Source organism: Wasmannia auropunctata, unplaced genomic scaffold (genome assembly GCF_000956235.1).
Source record: "Wasmannia auropunctata unplaced genomic scaffold, wasmannia.A_1.0 LD334880.1, whole genome shotgun sequence".
Taxonomy (NCBI): domain Eukaryota; kingdom Metazoa; phylum Arthropoda; class Insecta; order Hymenoptera; family Formicidae; genus Wasmannia; species Wasmannia auropunctata.
This window is the reverse complement of record NW_012028010.1, coordinates 809,589-831,118: the sequence shown is the minus strand read 5'-3', so window position 1 is coordinate 831,118 and position 21,530 is coordinate 809,589. Positions and strand designations below refer to the sequence as shown.

Here is a 21,530-nt window from a genome sequence, read left to right as displayed (position 1 = left end):
AGTCGCCGAGGGAGCTGCCGAGAAATACCTGACCTACATAAATATTGACTATAGACGGGTTTTCGTGCCCGGCCTTGAAATCACGCGAGGGATAGTCCCGCATATTCGGTCAGACAGCAGTGAACACGCCGTGGGGTGCATATATGTGAGAAAGCGTTTTGACAGCAGAAGCAGCACCGGACACGTTCGCGCAAACCGAAAGTAACATCCGTTTAACGTGCCCGAGCGGCGAAAATCGGAGGGGATTCCGGCGGATTTATTTGCCGCTGCAAGCGGCTTGCGGCATTTCCGTCGAATGTAATAAGAACGCATCTCCGCGGCGCGGGCCGCGGTTGAGCGATTTAATTTGCACGGCGCGGCGGCGGCGGCGGCGGCGGCGACGGGCGGCCGACGGCGACGCTCGAGAATCAGAAAGCTCACTGCTCGAGAAACGTCGTATTTTTCGTGTCGATATAAGCAATCGCCGAGTGCATTTAATAGGGCTCGCTGTTGAGAATCTAACTTCAAGATCAAAACGCGTTCCCGCGCGCGCACAGCTAACGCGACCTGGCACGGAAAGATATTTAAAGCCGATTATATGTATTTTAGCGATTAGTTCTGATATAACGCGAGAGAACTACGGTACGTTGCGTAATTACGTTTCATAATTAATCCCACGCTCCTCTACACCAGATACGCTGTATTATTCCGCACTTTTTCAGTCGACTACGCGCAAATTAATTACTTTGCTTACCACACACTCGACTCCGCCGTTTAGTATTCCGCGGTTGGGCCCGGAATACATACTATATCAAGACGGCAATTATTCCGGTTTCATGCAGGAGCAACGGCACGACAATTTCATTGGCCGCACCGCGCGTTAGATTTGCGTTCTGTACTTTATTATTTATGCGTCATACGTCAGCGGCAGCCCTTCCGTGACGCTATACGACGTTTCGCTCAACACGTTCACCCCAATTTGCGAGTTTAATACGACACGTAAATGTGGAAGTCGGAGAAATGCAAATAGCTCATCGCGACAATGAGCGACTCCCTCGTCCTCGTAGTTTTGGTCTTCGGATTCGTAAACTCTCTGAGTTTGTGCCAACGGCGTTTACCAAGCGCCAACGCACTTGCACTCGGCTTTGAGAGGGCTCCCTCGTTTTCGCACAGGGCGAACAAACGAAAATTTCAAGCCCACGAACAAGACGGCTGACAAGACCCCAAGAGCCATTAATTTCGGCCAATAATGTGAGCTCGGTTCACTCGGAATATGCGCGCCCGACTAATAGGCATTCGTACCACGCAAAACGAACGGATTCCCTCATTGTCAGCCTACACTCGCAGGAGTTACGTTAATTGGAACGTGATTATCTACGATTTACTTCTTAAGTGCACGTCAGTGTAATAACTACGTTGATTAATTAAAAGCTGCAAAATTGAAAATAGCCCATTCACTTTTAAGTAAATTAAATTCAAAATTCAGAATTTTATTCAAAAACAACCACGTATATATTGCTCATCTCTTTTCGGTTTAATAGCTTAGCTCATTTCTGCAATGTCCAATTTCAAAATCCACTTTAGACGATTTACAATTTACATCAGAGTTCTAGGATAGAATTTTTATATTCATGACTTTTTATTTATTTTATGTATTTTGACACATGTATTTTTGATACATTTATTTTATGTTTATTTTTATTTTCTTTAACTGTTTTTCATATAAACATGGCATGTAAAATTCGAGGGGTGAACCACTTTGGGAATCAGTGTACATTTCTTTGGGAATATATTGCTAGTATTGCGGCAATACAATACTGGCAATACGCTATCAATACATCGCTAGCAGTACCTCGAGTAATACCTAGCAATGCATTAGCAGTACTTGGCAATATTGTGCAATAGGTAGCAGTACCTGAGGTAATAGATGGCAGTACATGAGATAATAGATGATAGAGAAAGATAATATTACTGACAATACGAAAGCAATACAATAGCAATACTAACAATAAAGTGTGTTGTATTGCCATAATTAGTAATTACTGTACATTTTTTTTTAGTAGTGGTTGACCTCTCGGTAAAATTACAAATAAAATTCTATCCTGAATTTTTACACAAATTATAGATCGTCTAAAGCAGGAAAAAATAAAAGCACGTAATTCAATAATTAATACTGAGACAATAATATTTCTCTCGCTCTCGTAATCGGCACTGTTTATTTATCAAGCACTGCGTCACTTCCTTCCCGTTCATGTTTCAAGTACAAGTTGTGCTAATCTTACTGGAACACAGAGATGTACAACGTGATTTTCTAAGGCATTTAAAATCGATTTTCATTAATAAAAATACCGTGACATATAAAAATGTCAATTAACGATCTTCAAATTATTGAAAATGATCAAATAATGAAGTGTTAATATTTCATGTAATTAAATTCAAAGTGGAATTAATTTTAATAGAAATTTTATTAAACGACTTTAATTTAAACGCTTTAATAACTCGGATATCAAATGTCGAAACTGGAAGAGATCACGACGCGAATAATGTTTCCCTTTCTCAGAATTTTCGCCGTAAGAAACTTGACTTCAAATTTTGTAGAGGGCAACCGAGTGTTTACGCCGACATTACAAGACATCCTGTTTAAACACGACAGTTGTCGGACAATATTTCCGTCTAGTTGCATATTTCAAGCCTTCCCGAATCTCGGAGACCTAGCGGCGATAAATTCGCTCTAACGGGACAACTGGGAGAGGCGATAGATAAAATATCAACGAGATAGCGCGATGTAGATAAGCCTTAATTCCATGAATATATTATGAGAGCTCGGACGAGACCCTCGACCTTGTTCGTTCCAGCTCACAATCTACGCGCGCACCGAGACCACCAGCTGATGGGCGTGGAGGTGCCGTTTTTTTTTTCTAAAATAAATACGCTATAAAAGGGGCACATGATGGGCGTATAAACTATCGATTTGTTGTTCTCGAATGAAGGCGGTTCGACGTAATCAGTGGCGCTCGCAAAAAAAAACCTGGCTCCCGACTCGCCGCCGGATGTAAAGCGAAATAGCCGTTCTTATCGCCGCGGCACGCTCCATTAAGGTGAGAATATGTATGTCACCGTAGGTATCAGCCGATGCTATCGAGAGAGAAAGAGAGATATCCCCTCCTCCAGAGATGTCGGTTAGTCCACTTTTCCGATAAGCGGTCGTCTCAGGTGAGGTAACTTTTCCTTTGCATAATACGTTATAAACTACAAACTATACGGAGACTCCCTCTAAATCAAGATATTCTCTAAAGCTGATTACTCACGAATCGCGCCTCGTGAAATCACGTTTTCCGCCGGGAGCACGTTCTCGGCTGATCAATTAATTCATTAAATTGATAACTCAATGTTTCTTTCGGATTAATTAACCAGAAGACACTGGGAAGATATTTTATATTCTCGCTGCTTATTTCTGCTAGTTACCAACTTGTTTATTAACAAGTGCTCTTGTTCGCTCGTTTCATATGTAAATTTTTCGAAAAGCGCGGACGCGCAGTTTCTCTTCCCGGAAATATTTGATCAAGATTAGAATGAGAGGACGTAACAAGAAGTGTATATGTATTCATGTAGAAGCAGTTATCATCAATACATTTGCCCTAGTAGATGACAAGATTACGTGTCCAAGTCCATTAATCAAGAGTCCATCTCGCAATGAAGTTTCCGAATGTAATAAAGTTCTGTCGTCGAATGTCATCACAAATAACGTAATGTCCCCGTGCAAATAATAGATCTTTGCCGGTGGCGGCAAACTAATTCTGCTCGACGAGAGCGATAAATTTTACGATTGCGCCTGCACTAACGCGTTAGCTCGTTTTTTTGATAAGCCCAAGTACGTTACGTTATAGGCGATATGGTACATCACTCGCCGTGGTATCTATATGTACGAAGGCGTAACACGAAGGAAGCCGTGTATCAGAGAATTTTGTCTCCCGTGACACATAAACGTGTTTTATATTTATTGGGGCGGTAGTTAAGAATCAGGTGTCGAATTTATCATCGTGTACGCTGTACGAAAATCTATGGCCTTAACACTGTCGATATCGAACGGGCCTGAAGCGTCAATACGAGCGGTAAGCTCGTAAAACCAATACAAATTCGCTTTTCGCAACCGGTTTCGCATGAGCGAAATGAGTTTTCATTTCGCTCATGCGATACGTTCAAAGTAAGGTACACCGAGTATCCGAGACCAGTCCGGATACCGACAGTTTCGGTTACGGAGGTCAATCGCACGGAAGAATAAAGGGAATTTATTTTTCTATGCCGCCAGATTTAACGTAGCTTTACGTCGGAAACCTTGAACGCGGGTCGCAATTATCCGCGTGATTCGCCGTCCAAGTCGGATTCGGCCGGCGGGAGCGGATGCGGATCGAAGATCGAGTACCCGGGGGAAAGTAATCGGGTACCCCGCGCCACCCCGTGCGCGGCTGGCAGCGCGAGTTGAGAGACGGGAAAATTTATTCGGGATACTCACGGGGTAAATGTGGGGGTACGGTGCGCCGCGCGAGGGAAACGCGCACCGGCCGCGGCTCCGCCGATGGAGGGGCACCAGCGTTCACTTGGCGCGAGTGTGCACGTTTTTTTCACGGACAAACACCTCGGGGGTACACTCAAGCGGCGCACGACGTCTCGCTCATCATGATGTCGATGATCGACGGGGACCGACAGTCACAGAGATAGTCCTCGCGGTGAACGCGCGCTACCGGGGACCAAAAGAGAAGACCGTCGAACGAGTCGCGACTTTGATAACGCGACGACGACGGGCCAAATGGTGGAAGCGTTCGGAGGTAGAAGATAGGGTGGCTTACCGAAAGGAAGAAAGAGAGAGAGAGAGAGAGAGAGAGAGAGAGAGAGATGGCGAATAACAGAAAGAAAGAGAATAAGAAAGAGGGAAAGAAAGAAAGGGAGGGAGAGAAAAGAGAGAAAGAGAGAGGATGAGAGAAAAAGAGCAGAAAAGGGTGTGAAAGTGTGCCAAATTGACGAATTACGGCCGATCACTGATTGTTACGAGGAGGACGTAAGGAGGACTACCCCTAGGAGGATAGTGAGAATAGATTGATAGACAACCGCGTGGCAGCTAGAGTCGCGACGCACTGCTGCTTCGCGGCTTGCGAAACCCCCACCATGGATTTTCACGAGCTCGCTCTCGCCCCCACCCACCCCCGCGCGCACGGTCAACCCCCACCTGGCCGCCGGCGCACCAGCCGAACTACGGGCACCTCGCAAAGCTGCCGACCACCACACCCCCGCGACTTGCACACGACTTGTTTGCCCCCGAAGGCTTCGCTCTTGCAAAACGGCGCGGCCCTCGCGAAGCGGAAAGTCGACGCGCGATTCGTACGACCTCTTAGTCGCCCGCGATCCGGCGCGACTCCGTACAACACTCTATACCTACCCTTAAAGCGGCTCACGCGGCTTGAAAAGCGGTACAAATTCCTCCGTAAATGCGCGATAAGCGGGGTCCGAGCAACTTCATCGCGCAAAGTTGCGGAATTGCGTTCCGGTACGAAGCCGATGAAGGATGGTGCAATCAGGATAAGCTTCATTTCCTAAAAAACAAAAGAAAAAGCATTTTGATTTTATCGTATTATCTCTTTTCCTTCCTGTTCGTCGATTTGCATGCTCCAAAACTCATTTCTACACTCTTCTTTTTTTACTTTTGGTTTCAATTGTTTTAAATCAAAGGCAAATTTGTAATACTCTGCATCCTGCATGCAACGTTTTTTTAACTCTTTCTCCTTTACGCTTATTCATGAAATAAAACATATAACTTGATAATAGTTTAAAAAGTTCCATTTTAAGATATCGTCTCTGTAAAAATCCCACTTTCTTTTATAGACAGCTTTTACAATATTTTCTCTTGCTACATTGTATTGTACGATGTAATGACATTTAGTCATATAATCCACCTGTGCGATAATTACGCTCGGACAAGAGAGTGACATTTAGGGTCTACTACGTTCTGTTATCGACACATTAGTGGATTGACATCAATTGACACCACGGCCATTCACAAACGCTTCGCATTCCAACGAGGTCGTTACCGAAAGGATTAAACTGGTTGAATGCAGGTACAAGCGGATACGAGGCGTTGAATCATATAGGTTTAACTATGTTAACCCGAGAAGAAAATGGAGAAGCTTATAGTATTCCGATCTTCAATTCAACAGTTCTGCCAAGTATACTTGACTATTAAATAGTTTCCACAAGACACTCCAACTCTCTCTCTCTCTCTCTCTCCCGTACGCTAATTTCATATATTCTTAATTCTTGTCAGAGGACTTAACGTACTTTAATCAGTTTAATCGAAGCTGTAGCACATTAGAATAAGAAGATATTCGCTTTTAGGGGCTTAAGCCTATATATGTATATACAAGATAAACACTCTCTAATTAAAACGAGTATTCTGTCTAAAAATAATATATTAGAACAACTTAGGATAAATATAAATAAAAAATTATTATGTTACTATCCAATTTTTTAACAGTTAGATATATATTTTATCTAAAATAAAATATAACACAAAGTATCACGTGAACGTGTGAACGTAATACAATTAATAATTAATTCAACAAGAGATAGTAACACGATAATAAAAACAAAGTAATAATAAATAATAAAAGTAATTTATATTCTGCTTATGTATTATGCTTATCTTCGTTTTCACTGTTAAATGTAGTGTCAAACAGAATCTTATTTAAGTCGCAACTGCTCCTACTTAATAAATGGTTAACTCTTACTAAAACAATGGAGTTAAATAATTTAAAACAGTTCAAATTAGAATTAAATTCCATTGTTTTAGTTAAAAATAATTATTTGTTAAGTAGGTAATAGTAATTTGACACTATAGATTTAACAGTGTTCCTTAATTCAGAGCGATATGGCGATCAGAAGGGCTGTCGACGAATACTCGGGACCGAGATTGCTGCTTTAAAATTCTCTTGCATCGGCGCCAGCGACGAAGAGTAAAAGTTGGATGCTACGGCCTCGTTTAATCGCATAACGGAGCGGGGCGAGAATACCTAAGGGAGTAAATGGGAGTCGCACAGGCGAACTCGTTTAATCCTCGCGGTCAAGATTTAACTTACGGGTTAGTCTGATTCGCGCTTAACAGCCCTCAGCACAATCATGCGTTCATGCTGGGACTACTAATTAAACAGGCGTTGGTGTACAACGAATCGATCTTGAGACTTCAATTGGGCTCAGCGGACTTGCTAACAGTCAGTCCGACCAAGACTGATACTACGATCGTGCTGTCTCGCTCTGAATGAAACGGGCGATAAATCCCCCATTTTATTTCGTGGAGAACATAAAAGAATACAGACAATAGAGATACAGAATAGAGATTTGTCGGCAGTGTCGAACGCAAATACTTTGTTTTTAGCAGTCATTCTTTTCGCCAGAAAACTTTTTTCTAAAACAAACTAAAACTGTACAATGATAATGAACGATGTTACACTACAATGATACAATATATAGCGCAAAGCTCGACAAAAACTAAACTCTATTTAAAAACCAAATCAATGGTTTAATTTTTTTCAATATTTAGACTCTCTTCAATATAGATTAAATAATGAATATTATTGTAATATATTATATGTATATATACCTATATTATATGTATATATGTATATATTATAACATACTTGTAGTATTCTTTTAATTAAATTACATCGAATGACTTCTATTCGAAATCTTATGTAATTGCAGAATTTTCTAAAACTTGTGTTTTTTAACAAACGCGGCTTACACATACATAAAAACTAGCACAATTCTATCTTGGCAAGCGGATGGTAATCGAATTTGACATAGACGCATATCACACTCCTACTGAAATATCGCAATCTCGAATTGCAGATATTTTTCTCTGAACGAATATCGATGTATGAGAAACGCCCTGGCTCTATCTATAAAATACCTTTTTTCATTTCATTTTTATTTTTAATAACACCTTTTTGTGCTTTGTGAATCGCCATTCTGCACGGTCTTGCACAAAAGTCCGTTTTTATCAAGAACCAAGCTAATACTGCACAATATGAATTGTTCTAACGACACAATATATTGCGTAAAGTTTTCGATATAAATCAAACCCGAGAGATTTAATTTCTTCGATAAATTGAAACAATCTTCCATATAGGCATTACATAACCAGATTGTTGCACAATATTTTACATTGCAATACTATTTTAGACCTCTTTATAAAGGTTATCATTTATTTTCTTCGAATGATAATGCTTTCATTCAAAAAAATTTTCATCATTCTATAATCATTTGATTCACTAAAGTATCTTACAAATAAATTTAAGCACGCCTTCCTTGGTCGAGGCTAAATGTCAGTGCCTAATAACATTTCTATATATATAGAAATATATAAATTCTAAATCTATTATTTAGCCTTTAAACTGCACACAGTGTTAATTTATTTGTGATATTTGCTTACGCTAGTTATTTCTTTTTTTTTTAACATACGCTTGCCACTACACGGAAAATATGATATACTGAGTTTAAAAATTTAGCTACATACAAATCTAAAAATAATTTTGTTGGATTATCAAAATAATTATGCAGGACGCTCAAGCATAATGAGCAATGCTGCAAAAAAGTTTTGACATTCTAGCAACCAGCTTGAGCGTTTTGCGCATAATTATTTTAAAGGTCTATCAAAATTATTTTCAGGTCTGTATCTAACTAAATTTGTAGATACTTTATTAAACCGTTCTTTGCGTGTATAATTATACAAAAAGACTTGAGTACATCGATCGTATATTAATCAATACTACAAGAGAAACAAAATTATAACGATAAGCCGCTACAGGGCTTCGTTTTCATATTATTGACGTAATTTCGTTGATAATATTTATAGTGTAAAAAACGTTTAAGGTAATTATCGAACAATTTATTATTATTATTTTAATAAATTATTAATAAATATTATCAATATTTGTCCCTAAACTAATTTGCAAGTATGAAAAATACAAATATTGAAAGATTGCCCGTTATATTTGGATCAATAAAAAAATATTTGTTGAAAGACGATTGATTGATGTGACCATTGAAACAAATGGACCCGCATATTTTTGTTTGCACTATGGTCAAATTAATATTGACAACATGAATGTATAAACATATATTCTTTCATGACTGAAACCTTTTTCCGAATACCTTGAAATCTGGGTAAACGGGGCGTAGATATCGACTCAATTCATATCATACATTTAACATCAGATATGGCTGAGTGATTTTTAATTCATTATATACTTTGTATATATGATACACATTAGGTGAATTAAACTCAGTTTCAAACAACTATACTTAGTGCTGAATGTCAGATATAAATACGGACTATTAATACCAAAAGAGATATGACACAAATTAATATCCATTTATAATATACGGCTCAAAAATCGAATTTTATATTTAGAAAAGAAATATTTGCGATGATATTTTCTCGTGACAAGCTCTAGATATTTACAAAATATCCCAAAATAAAATGATAATAATCATTGACGTTATTATAAGAAAAAAATTCGAGACTCTACCATCATAAAACTAAATATAAAATTTAAAAAATCCTACATTATACAGCATTATACAGCAATAGTTCTCAACGAACACGATTTCCAATTTTATTAGACTTTTCGTTGAGTCAAGATTATGTAGATTTGACAAACTATATCGCATATACCGCATGTGGAGCGCATACCTCTTAAGCCCACTTTAAACGATCTATAATTCACCTCGAATTTCAGGAAATTCTATTTATATTTTTATATGCCATGTATATTCATAGTTTAATGTATATTTTATAATATTTATTTTATATGGTTGACTAATCTAAAGATTTTCATATGTACATAAAATTCTAATAAATACATCAAATCAGTACCTACATAAAATTTTATCCTGAATTTTGGTACCAATTATAGATCGTCTAAAAAGAGCTCTAACGGTGCGGGAAATTATAGATGGAATTTTATCTTGAACTTTAGAATCATAGATCGTCTAAAGCAGGCTTTATCACGATCGGTATATTGACGCTGGCTTTGCAGTCAGAGCTGCGTGTGCTATCCGAGATTCGAACCGCTGCAGCTAATAAACGTGTTTGAGGTACGCGCGTACCGCGTGACGGAATCTGCACATTCAGTTACCATCCAGAGGGTCGAAATTAATATTCATGCAATATGGAACATCAGCATTGCTAATTATAAGTCCCCGGGAAATATTTATTAACTGTCAATAAATTGTCTACAATACTTAACGCATTATATAAAACAATTAATATTGATAAATAAAGAAAAGAGAAAAAAGAGAAAGATTCTTTTTTCGATTGCAATCTTATTGGAAATTATATCCCGTATTTTTACTTTCTGTAAAAAATGTTCTAGATTCAGATATAAATGTTCAGATGTCCTCCTTTTATTTTCACACACGATTGATATCTTTGTCTCACATAATTGCGCATTCCTCGGAAGATTCTTTGTTTCGTTCAGCATTTTACGTGTTACGATATTATCTTGTATCGATACACAATTATTATGCTCATCGTACCATAATGCTCAAATTACATCTTCGGAGCAGAAAAAGTGATAGTGTAACTTTTTGCTTATCACATGCGGTCAATAAAAGCAAACTAAAGTATTTTAAATTGTGAAGAACTCGAAAATAGTTTCTGATTTTAAAATCATTTTTTATCTTAAATATTAATTAATTATTTGATCAATTTAGTATCAAATATTCATAAATTTTAATTTTTCTGTATATTATATCGATAAATAAAATTTTTATTATGACTTATATTTATAGACGCAAACATGAATTTATTATTAAAGCTATATTTAACTCAGTAGTTTTCTCTTCCTCTTTCTTTTTTATATATTTTGTGTGTGTGTGTGTGTGTGTGCGCGCGCGCGCGCGCGCGCGCGTGTGTGATAAATATTTTGCAATCACATCATTATTGTGTTTACTGTCTCGCGATAATTACGCGAAAACAAATGACTCAAAGACTTAATCACTTTTCGCGATGCGGTCCATCCGTTTCAGAAAGATAGAGCACAGATAATATAACGCAACATGATTATCTTATAAAAAACCAAAACAATATAATAGTATCAATTCACATATCATTATCCACTTTTTGAACGTACTAAACAACAAATAAAAGTGATATTTATTTTGAAATATAAAACTGTTAATCGGAAATAATTCTCTGAACTCACATTTGATAAATCTTATCTTATCTAAAGTAAAGTTTATCGCGCTATTTGTACACAAAACTGGCAAATGACAATTCAAACGTGAACATATTACAGAAGAGACTTTGTTACGAAACTTTCCACGACTTTAAATTCTAATAATAATTTATGACAAATCGAACGACAATTTAAAATACATAGCCTTACCACAATATTTATTTATGTAATATCCGCAAACTAAACTTTGTGCCGGGTAATAACATAAAATAAGAGACTTTGTTACGAAACTTTCCACGACTTCAAATTTTGATAATAATTTATGAAAAATCGAACAAGAATTTAAAATACACAGCCTCCAATAATTATTCAAATTGTATAACAAATTCTGATTTTAACATAATAATAAAAACAATCACTCTCATACTTTTATATTGTACAGATTGTACAATATTGTACATGGAACACTCGTGAATAAATCATTTTTCATTTCGCGATTCTTACCTTGACCCAAACACTTGAAATCGTTCACTTATAAAAGTTAATAGATTTATTCCTTTGCGTGTAGATGATCTATAATGTCGGATTTCTTAGAATAGACATATCTATTTATAATTTTAGGTAGTTTTGATGTGCGCGTATGTATATATTTTAATTTGTATTTTATAAATGTATATGTGCGAATCTTTTAATTATTTCATACATTTTTAAACTGAGACTTTAGACGACCTATAAATTCTATTTATAATTCTATATGTATGTGAAAAATATTTGAAGAAACTGATTACAAATGCACACAAAATATACTACATTTGTATTACTGTAGAACACATTCGCATAAAAAAAAGTATTACGCGGCATATACAGTTACAAAGTAAATTCTATCCTCATATCTGACATAAATGTCTGACTATAAATTTTTACGATGATTTCTTGTACTTTACGACATAACCTGTTTAATAATAAACTTATTTTTCCTCCTTATTCAATTAGCGTATATGCACGTGGATATGTATATGCGGCGCAATATACTCGGGGAAATCTGACCTAATCGCCGTAGAATGTCCGTCTGGAAACGTTTCGGGGAAAAAATCGAGTCAGCACTCACAGCAGCAGTCGCGCTGACGATCGCAGCGGAATCGTGGAAGGGAACCTGAAGTTTCTATAACGAGGTGTGCATGTGCATCAGTAGCATTTGCGCTACGCTCCGCACATGATACTTTCGCGCGGAGAAACTTAACTTCGTCGCGGCTGCAGTGCTCCGTTATACTTATATAAGTAATCTTACTCCAGGTAATTATAACAATTTTTTCTCAACCGATCCACTTTACGTAATATTAGGCGTTGCCTGAACTTCTCCGTCTAATCTATATTGCAGTTTTTTCTGCTTACGGTATTCGGCAGCTTCTTCCCGCGCAAACTTCATCGGCATGTTCTACGAGAGTACAATATTAGGAAAGACGGTTTTATGCAAATGCACGAGCCCGGGAAGCTTTATTAAATTGTGCTAACAAAACGTCGCTCGGGAGGGGTGCTAGCTATTATATGCTAACTACTTTCTAACTCTTTTCAGCCAATTGTTTTCTAATTAAATCACCATGATGGAATACGTAAGCGCACGCCGTTCCGTAATACCAGAAAATTATGTTTCCAGTAATTAGCAAAAAATTATTACGCGCAGATCATTTTTTACTAATTACTGGAAAAACTTATTTCTTTTTTTTTTTATTCTTTCCTCTAAAAATAACGCTCCATAATGCGTTATTTTTTTATCGGATTTTTTAACGTAACTAATTATTTGATATTACTACGACTGCTATAATAAGCGCGATTAATTAATTCATTTGGCAGACCTATTTACAAAATTTCTAACTGTTCAATAAACAAAATCCTTCCGCAGTGTTAATAGCAGATTAATAGTAAATTCCATCAAAAATTGCTAGCAAATTAGCATCGTTTGTGCTCGCATTAAGCTCGTGTTTTGCCGACAGGGGGATTTGTTGTCGTAACTTGACAGCGGATTGGCGGCAGAAATCGAGTAGAATCGAAGTCGAACTCAGATTCTGTTATATTTCTATCAATTTACGTCAAAGACAGTACAGTGTGTAGACAGACCGCAGATGCTAAACATTTAGTTTAGAAGATAGGGAATGCATATATACCTACTTATATTACGTCTACGGTAGAAGGTATATATGTCAAAACTTGTTTGATTTCTGCCGTCAATCGGCCATTATTTGTTGACAAACTTTACTATATTTCTTCTAACATTCTGCCAACAACATTATATGTATACCAAATTTTTCTTGCCAATAAAAATTGTAACATACACTTTACAAAATCTATTTTGGCCGTCTGAAATATTTCGTCGTTCTCTAACCCTTCTTTTCCATGCGCCACAATTAACGAAAAGTTAATAATTTTATCTATGCTAACAGAAATATTATTACGTCTACTATTATTACTTGATAAGTTAATCGCCGATTAAGTTAATCAGTCGAGTTTGGTCGAAATCCAACTTCCCATTCTTCTAAAATAAAGTGCTCGGAATTTATTCTCGATTAATTACTCTGATATATACACGCTATCTTTCAATTCACAAAGTCTTTCACTTTTTCTTCTCTTATTGCATTTTTTATTTTTCCAAATTTTTAAGATCGATATATATGATATATATATATAGAAAAACCGAAAATTTCTACATATGCGAGAAATAATACTATCTTATAACTGTTTCTTGGCAACAACTGAAAATTTCTAAATTTATTCTATACTCACCCCGCTTATGAGTATGCAAAATTTCATTAAAATCAGAATTTGTGAATTGGCAAGGTTCCTTGTTAGCATTTCCGAAGCGGCCAGGTTTCGCATATGCGCAGCTCAAAAGTTGAGAGGCAGCGGCGTGTATACGTGTGGCTTGTTTTGGGGGCGAAAGTTCGACCGATTTCGGCGATCGAAAAGATTAGAGTATTTGAGTAAAGCATACAATAATTTTATGCAAATAAAATAAATAAATTAAAATTATTGTATGTTTTGCATCACCTTGCTTTTAGCAAGCTTTTTAAAATGTTTAAGATAATTCTTAGAAAGAATTTAACACACGATCAATCCCTGTACGATATCCTTTCCTTTCGAAGTCAGTACTTCACTGTGAGACCAAATTCGTCGCGCATGCGCGGAAAGATCATCATTTGCAATCAGCTGGGAGCTGCGAGTGGGGACTGGGGAGTGGGGGATTGACTGTTCAGAATTCGTGCAGAGGCACGATTTTGTTTCTGCGAATATTATGGACTATGGAGCATTGCTCATAACGAGATTGACATTAATTTCGATATGATAAAAAAATGCAAAATTTATCGAGTGGAGATGTTCGTAGTTTCATAGACAAATAAAGTCGTAAGTTTTAAGTCAGCTAATAACCTAAGAAAATACACTGATTGTAAGTATGACGTTCGCAAATATTGTGTGCGAATATTTTAACATAAGAAATTTTTGTACGTTCAAGGTTTCTGTTAGAATAGAAGCTCGGTTTTCTTAATATCAAAATATTGCAAAATACTCCCCCGTTACGAATAAAAACTAATTTTTATAAAATAATTCTATAATATTTAAAGATTTGCCATAAAATATTTTTGTTTTGTTTAAATAAATGTGCGGAAATAAAGACAAAAGTTGATTATATAATATAAACTTCTTTGGCTTTTATTCTATCTAAAAAAGTGTATTAAAAAAAAACATATTTATGCTTTTATGAAACTATTAAAAATCTGTAATTTCAATTCTTATATATTAACATATGATGTTTTTGAATTATAATTTTTTAGATATTGGTTATTATTTAAGATATAATTTATTTTATAAGATATTTTTTAAATCTTTTGTTACATAATTTTCATAAATTATGTCTTTCTTCTTCTTACAGAAATAAATTGAACCTAATTGTCAAATATGAGTCAGCAATGGATCATTGTTTATCTACTAATAGCATGTGCGCATTTATCATATCAGGTAAACATAAAGCAACTTTATCTATTTAATAATGATATCAATTTTTAATATGTTAAATTACAACCTTCAATCTAAAGCAAACTATTCTATAAATTCTACAAATTCCACATATTTTATTACAGAGATCAACACCAGATGCAGCAACTTACATAGCAGCTGTAGTAGAGTTTCCCCCACAATATTTAATAAACAGTTACCAGACTTTGGGTGTAAATTCTGACACATATATCAGACATATTAAAACAGCTAGTCTTGTAAGTACTTTAAAAGAAAATAATTTCAAATATTTCATAGATCATACTGTCAATGAATTAGTGTATTCTTGTCAACATTTTCTTATGTTAAAAATATTATTTAAAGCATTTGAATATTTTTTTTTAGAATGCTGATATAATCGTTTTCCCTGAAGATGGCTTGACAACAGTTCATTTGCCGGAAAGGGAACAAATGGGGGATTGGACAACTGTTATTCCTAGTGCCTCATATAATTATACGCCTTGCAGTCAAGATACTGTTGAAGTCAGCGAAGTATGTATCTCTGATGTACATATATCGCAAGAAACTAGTAATATATTAAAATTATTTAAAAAAAAAAATTAAATCCATAGACATTGAAAAAAATATCATGTGCTGCAAGGGATAATGAAATCTATGTGGTAATCAATATCGCTGAGAAAGCACCTTGCACTGACGTACCTTGCCCAAGAGACAAAATGTTCTATTACAACAGCAATGTTGTATTTGATCGCACAGGACGGATTATTGCCAGGTATCTAGTTCTTTTGTTACAATTACTTTTGTATGATATCTCATAATATTATATATGAATTAGCTAATTATAATTAATAGGTATCGTAAGACAAACCTTTTTGAGGAACATCAATTTAATGTGACATCAGTACCAGAAATAGTGACTTTTGATACTGATTTTGGAGTAAAATTTGGAACTTTCATATGTTTTGATATATTATTTCGCGAACCCACGATACAATTAACAAGGATTCATCAAGTTACTGACTTTGTATATCCTACAGCATGGTTTTCTGAAGCACCATTCTTAACAGGTAAACGAAATATGACAGAATCCTTTCTCCTTTCATCAAGGTTTCGTTCATACGTATGTGTACTAATATTATTAATTATTCTAGCTGCACAAACACAAGCAGGATGGTCATTTGCTGAAAACGTAAATCTTTTAGCTTCGGGCTACAACAGACCTGGCTCTGGCAATGCTGGCAGTGGAATTTACCTAGGTAATATATTTTTAATTTACATTCTAAATATTATTCGCAATTAAAACCTCTACTGTGCAAATATATGTACGAGATAATATTTCATGCAGGTCGTAAAGGAGTCGGAAAGGCAATAATGCCGGAAACTACGCATGAGGAAATATTGATAGTTCAAGTACCCAAGATAAAAGAGAGAATTAAGTATCATGAAAACCATCACGATCATTCAAAGGATCAAAATCAGAAAGTTAGGCCATCTTATCATGAGGAGTATGAACTACAGCAGAAGCGGCAAGACAATGCAATGATGGTTAAAGATAAAATATTGTTAAAACAAGATAATATTCACGTTTTTCAAACACATCTTTTGCAAAAATTTTCTTCCGTAGACAGTTTGTCAATTTGTAAGGATGGCTTTTGCTGCGATGCTAAAGTAGACATAGCGAAATCAGACAATACAACGTACCGTTTCGTAGTTTTTAACGGTATACGTGATTATTCAGATGTTAAAGCTGGCGTACGTGCGTGCGGTATAATTCAATGCTCGAACGATTCGATTTCATCATGCGGTTCCGTGGAAGAATCAAAAACAGTGTTCAACAGTATTGAACTCACGGCAACGTTTCATGATTATAAAGACAGTTTAATTATGCCGTCTACGTTAAATGCCGATTTACTCCCGCTTGAAGGTTGGACATATGATGATCACATTCACGATGACCATATGCATGTTAATATGGCCCTAATTAATAAAAACAATTTAGCAACATTTGGAGTATATGCGAGAGACTTTAATAGGAACAACGCAAATAGAACATCCTTTTACACCATTAATTATACTATAGTGTTATTAGTGACTTTGTTGTTATCAAGATTGTAATTTATATATGCAACACGTTTATACTTTTACCTACATTTAATTATACTCTGCATACTTTTTTGTGGTATACTTTCCAGAAGTCATGTACTTTTGAAAAAAAGTTCTGAATTATTTGTTAATAAACGAAAGTAGAAATACTTTTGTTTATTAACAAATAATTCACAACTTTTCTTTATTTCTGTTTTTCAATACTAAGAAATAGAAAAATTAAGCGAAAAAGTTAAATTTTAAATTGGGTATGTATACATATGTATATACATATATACATACATGTATATATATAATTGTATATATATGTATAATCAGCAATTTTTGTTAATTTGCAACTTGTGGCATCTATAATTATGGATAAGCATGATTTCTTTAACATTATGTATATAAGGATAAAATATTATATTTTTGATACAATCATATATAAATGTACTAAAATTTTATAGTACTTAATGTTCAATTTATTGTTAATATGATTGTAAGATTGTTACTATGTTAAATTAATATAATTGTTTACAAATATGATTAGTGATATTAATTGTAATATTATAAAATCGAGGTGAAAAAATGTAGGAATTCTGCAAAACTTCAGACATTAAATATGTATGTCAAATATCCTACAATGATATAATAAATGTATTGAACAATACATTTTGTTATTAATAAAAATGTTTTTGTCAAGAAAATACATAATCGTTGCGAATTATGATAAATGCCTCTCATCATCTATAATTATATCCAATTAACTGTAAGCATTTATATAAAAAGTAAAATCTGTTATACATATGTATGACATTTATCTCGGGAAAAATTTGAGATCTATTGAAATATAAATGTAAATAATACTTCTAAATATTCGAAAAAGCTTGTATGTTCTAAGGTCTGGAAGTAGGAAATTGACTAGAAGTGGGAGTTTAGAATTCGTGCAAAGCAAAGACATATTTTTGTCTGCAAATATTATGGACTACGAGTTTTGCCCTTAACGACATCGGTATTATTTCGATATGAAACGTTGATAAAGGAACACAAAATTTATCGCGTGGAGACGTTCGTAGTTTTATAGGCAGGTAAAGTTATAAAAGTTTTAAGTGAGCTAATAATCTAAGTAAATACATTGATATGCTTGATTTTTTGAACATTATGCATATAAATGCAAAATAATATATTTCTGATACTATTATCATCTATATACAAAACTAATTACCACATTATTCATTATACTAATCTTTTAGTACAGCTCTTTTAGTACATATAGTACTAAAATTGTATAGTGCTAAATGTTCAATTTATTGTTAATGATTATAAAATTGTTACTATGTTAAATTAATATAATTGTTTATAAATATGATTAGTGATTATAATATTGGTAATTATAATACTGATAATTGAAGCGAAAGATGTACGAATTGTGCGAAACTTCAGACACTAAATGCGTATGTCAAATGTCCTACAACGAATAATAAATATATTAAACAATACATTTTGTTATTAATAAAAATGTTTTTGTCAAGAAAATACGTAATCATTGCGAATTACGATAAATGCCTCTCACCATTGCTTCAATTTTATTCAATTAACTGTAAGTATTTATATAGAATGTAAAATCTTTTATATACATATGTATGACATGTATATCTCGGGAAAGATTTGAGCTATATTGAAATTTTAATGTAAATAATACTTCTAAAAATTATATTCGAAGAAACTTGTCATTTCTCTCTTCTCTCTAATAAAAGATACACAACAGCGTCTTTATCTCGGAATACTTGAAATACTACGTATTCTTGAGGGGAGACTATCATTTCCCTCGATTAATTAATTGACCAGTCTAGGATTCATTTATCAGTTATAATTTATATATTAGTTGGTAATCAATCATATTCATAATAAATCGATAAATTATTCCATAATGATATTTACAAATAATGATAGAAAATATTGTTCAATGATAAAAATAATCAATAATGAATAATGTGGTAATTAATTTTATCTGTCTTTCATGAATAATATCGTTGTAAATAATTATTTTTGATTACTTTGAGTCAGCCTTTAAGAAATTGCGCAGGCACGCCCATACTGACATACCAAGGCCGAATTTTGATGAATATCGACGAAAAGACACGGAAACGAAAATTACCGACGAACGAAGAGCGCTGAGAAGCATTGTCTCTTTTAGTAATGGCTCCAAAAAATTTTATATCTTTTCTGCATCATTTATCGATGTTTTTGATATTATATATTTTATCAAATGTCTCTCCTATGATAACAATAAGACATTTTGTAGAATCTTTACTTAAGTCAGATGCAATTAAATATAATATTTTTTCAGCTAGTTGGGTTGCTGGATTGTACGCTTTTAAAGCTCACTTATTGCATAATATAGAGTTCTTGAGTGCCTCGCGAGATGTCATAGCGGAAGCTCAAACAGAAGTGAAATTAAATGGTATACCGGAAGGAAAAGTGTCAGTAGTTAAGTGGCGCGGCAAACCTGTTTTTGTCTTCCATCGGTAAGCAAACCAATAAATAAAAAGAAAACTTAATAATTATAGGAAAAAGCAGAATAAAATAGACACACACACACACACACACACACACATACGCAATCACTATCGTTACAAATGATCTAAATCTTTTGTTGCTGAATGCCACTATATATATCTGCCGAATAAAAACTAACTTTCTCTTTCATGTCTTTAATTTTTAATTATTTAAATTGGACTGTCGTGCGTGAATCTGTCTTGCAAAATTTCAATCTTTTTTTACCAATTTAAATAGAAAATATATGTGGTCATTCTCGTTTAGAGAATCTATTTTACTCCACACTTTTCTAGTGAAAAAAAATTCTCATAATATCTCATATATAACATTTTGAAGAATTTTTCATATTTATAATTTATAAAAATTTCCCCCAAAAAACTTTAAATTCTGGAAATTTTATAAGTTATCTTTGAAAATTATAGAATGAGAAAATTATAGTCATTTTAAAATGTTTCACAATTTACACATATAAATTTAATTCTGAAAATTATATAAATATAGTCTGAAAAATTATGTGAACAATTCTAAGAAAAATTTTTCACTAGACAGAGTTCCTCCTATAAAACCTAAACATTTACTACAAAAATAAACTTCTCTGAATAAAATGCTGCTTTTAAAGCAAATTTTCACCGGTATTTGTTATTGATAATAAGTGTCCGATCGCGCTGACGGGGCTAATCTTGCAGGACACAATCGCTCATCGAGCAGGAAAGAGCAGTGAGCCTGTCAATACTGCGCGATCCGGAAACGGACGATGACAGGGTGAAAAGACCGGAGTGGCTGATTGTGGTGGCTATCTGCACGCACTTGGGATGCGTGCCAGTTCCGAACGCCGGCATGATACCGGGCGGCTTCTACTGCCCGTGTCACGGCTCGCACTTTGACGCGGCCGGCCGCATACGGAAGGGCCCGGCGATGACGAATATGGAAATACCCGAGTATAAGTTCATAAACGACCACAGTATCATTATCGGATGATGCGTCTTCGGATTGATACGTATTGATAAAGCATATTAAATAATGAGAGAGTGCCGTGAAGAATTTAGAATATAATATATTAATTATTTATATATCGCATCACAATTGTTTAGCTGTATAATTTCCGCTCGAATTTCGTGATGATAATACAAGAATGAATGGAATTTTTTGTACGTCCAACAAAATGTTAATATAAGATTATAGCTTTTAAAATAATATCACAAGCTGTCATAAATAATTTTTAAAAGAACTGTACATGTATACTTCAAAGACTGCGCTTTGCAGAATATGTTTCTCAGAATTGATTCGCATTGAAGACCAACTGAGGACACATCAGTAGGCTTTCAGACGCGTTCAGATTCCCAAATGCCACTCAAAATCAGATATCATTTTACCCTATTCACCGAATATTAAACAATAACAAGACGTTACCTGAGAAGGAGCATTTGGATACGTCCCGAAACCGCATGGCCGCCACTCACACTATTCACAGTCGGCTACGCGCACCACACTAGTATGTATACATATATCTCACTAGGTTGCGATTCCACGCTGGGTGCACCCGGGTTCATTCTATCCTTGTTTAACAGTCGATGAAGAACAAGGATAAAATGATATCTGGGTGCACCCAGGTGGAGAATCTAAACGCAGCAGAGTACCCTCGTGCTAGTACGCTTCTCTCTGGTTGGAATTTCG

The 21,530-nt window shown here is 34.9% G+C and overlaps 2 protein-coding genes across 5 annotated transcripts; both read left to right on the top strand.

The window, feature by feature from the left end:
- Window positions 1-12,339: 12,339 nt before the first annotated feature.
- Window positions 12,340-17,470, top strand: LOC105457933 (vanin-like protein 1). Of its 3 annotated transcripts, none has more exons than XM_011702903.1 (8): window positions 12,340-12,500; window positions 15,130-15,215; window positions 15,338-15,469; window positions 15,597-15,743; window positions 15,824-15,984; window positions 16,065-16,279; window positions 16,364-16,468; window positions 16,558-17,470. In XM_011702903.1, exons 2-8 carry the CDS (start codon window positions 15,156-15,158, stop codon window positions 17,325-17,327), a joined length of 1,590 nt encoding a protein of 529 aa, XP_011701205.1. In that variant the 5' UTR covers window positions 12,340-12,500; window positions 15,130-15,155; the 3' UTR covers window positions 17,328-17,470. The 3 variants fall into 3 exon arrangements, with proteins under 3 accessions (XP_011701205.1, XP_011701207.1, XP_011701206.1); XM_011702905.1 differs by lacking the exon at window positions 12,340-12,500 and adding an exon at window positions 14,413-14,603; XM_011702904.1 differs by lacking the exon at window positions 12,340-12,500 and adding an exon at window positions 14,413-14,646.
- Window positions 17,471-17,798: 328 nt separating this feature from the next.
- On the top strand, window positions 17,799-21,052 carry LOC105457934 (cytochrome b-c1 complex subunit Rieske, mitochondrial-like). 2 transcript variants are annotated; one of them, XM_011702907.1, is made up of 4 exons: window positions 17,799-18,897; window positions 19,365-19,493; window positions 19,702-19,825; window positions 20,543-21,052. In XM_011702907.1, exons 1-4 carry the CDS (start codon window positions 18,816-18,818, stop codon window positions 20,832-20,834), a joined length of 627 nt encoding a protein of 208 aa, XP_011701209.1. In that variant the 5' UTR covers window positions 17,799-18,815; the 3' UTR covers window positions 20,835-21,052. The 2 variants fall into 2 exon arrangements, with proteins under 2 accessions (XP_011701209.1, XP_011701208.1); XM_011702906.1 differs by having other exon boundaries at window positions 19,648-19,825.
- The last annotated feature ends 478 nt before the right edge of the window (window positions 21,053-21,530 follow it).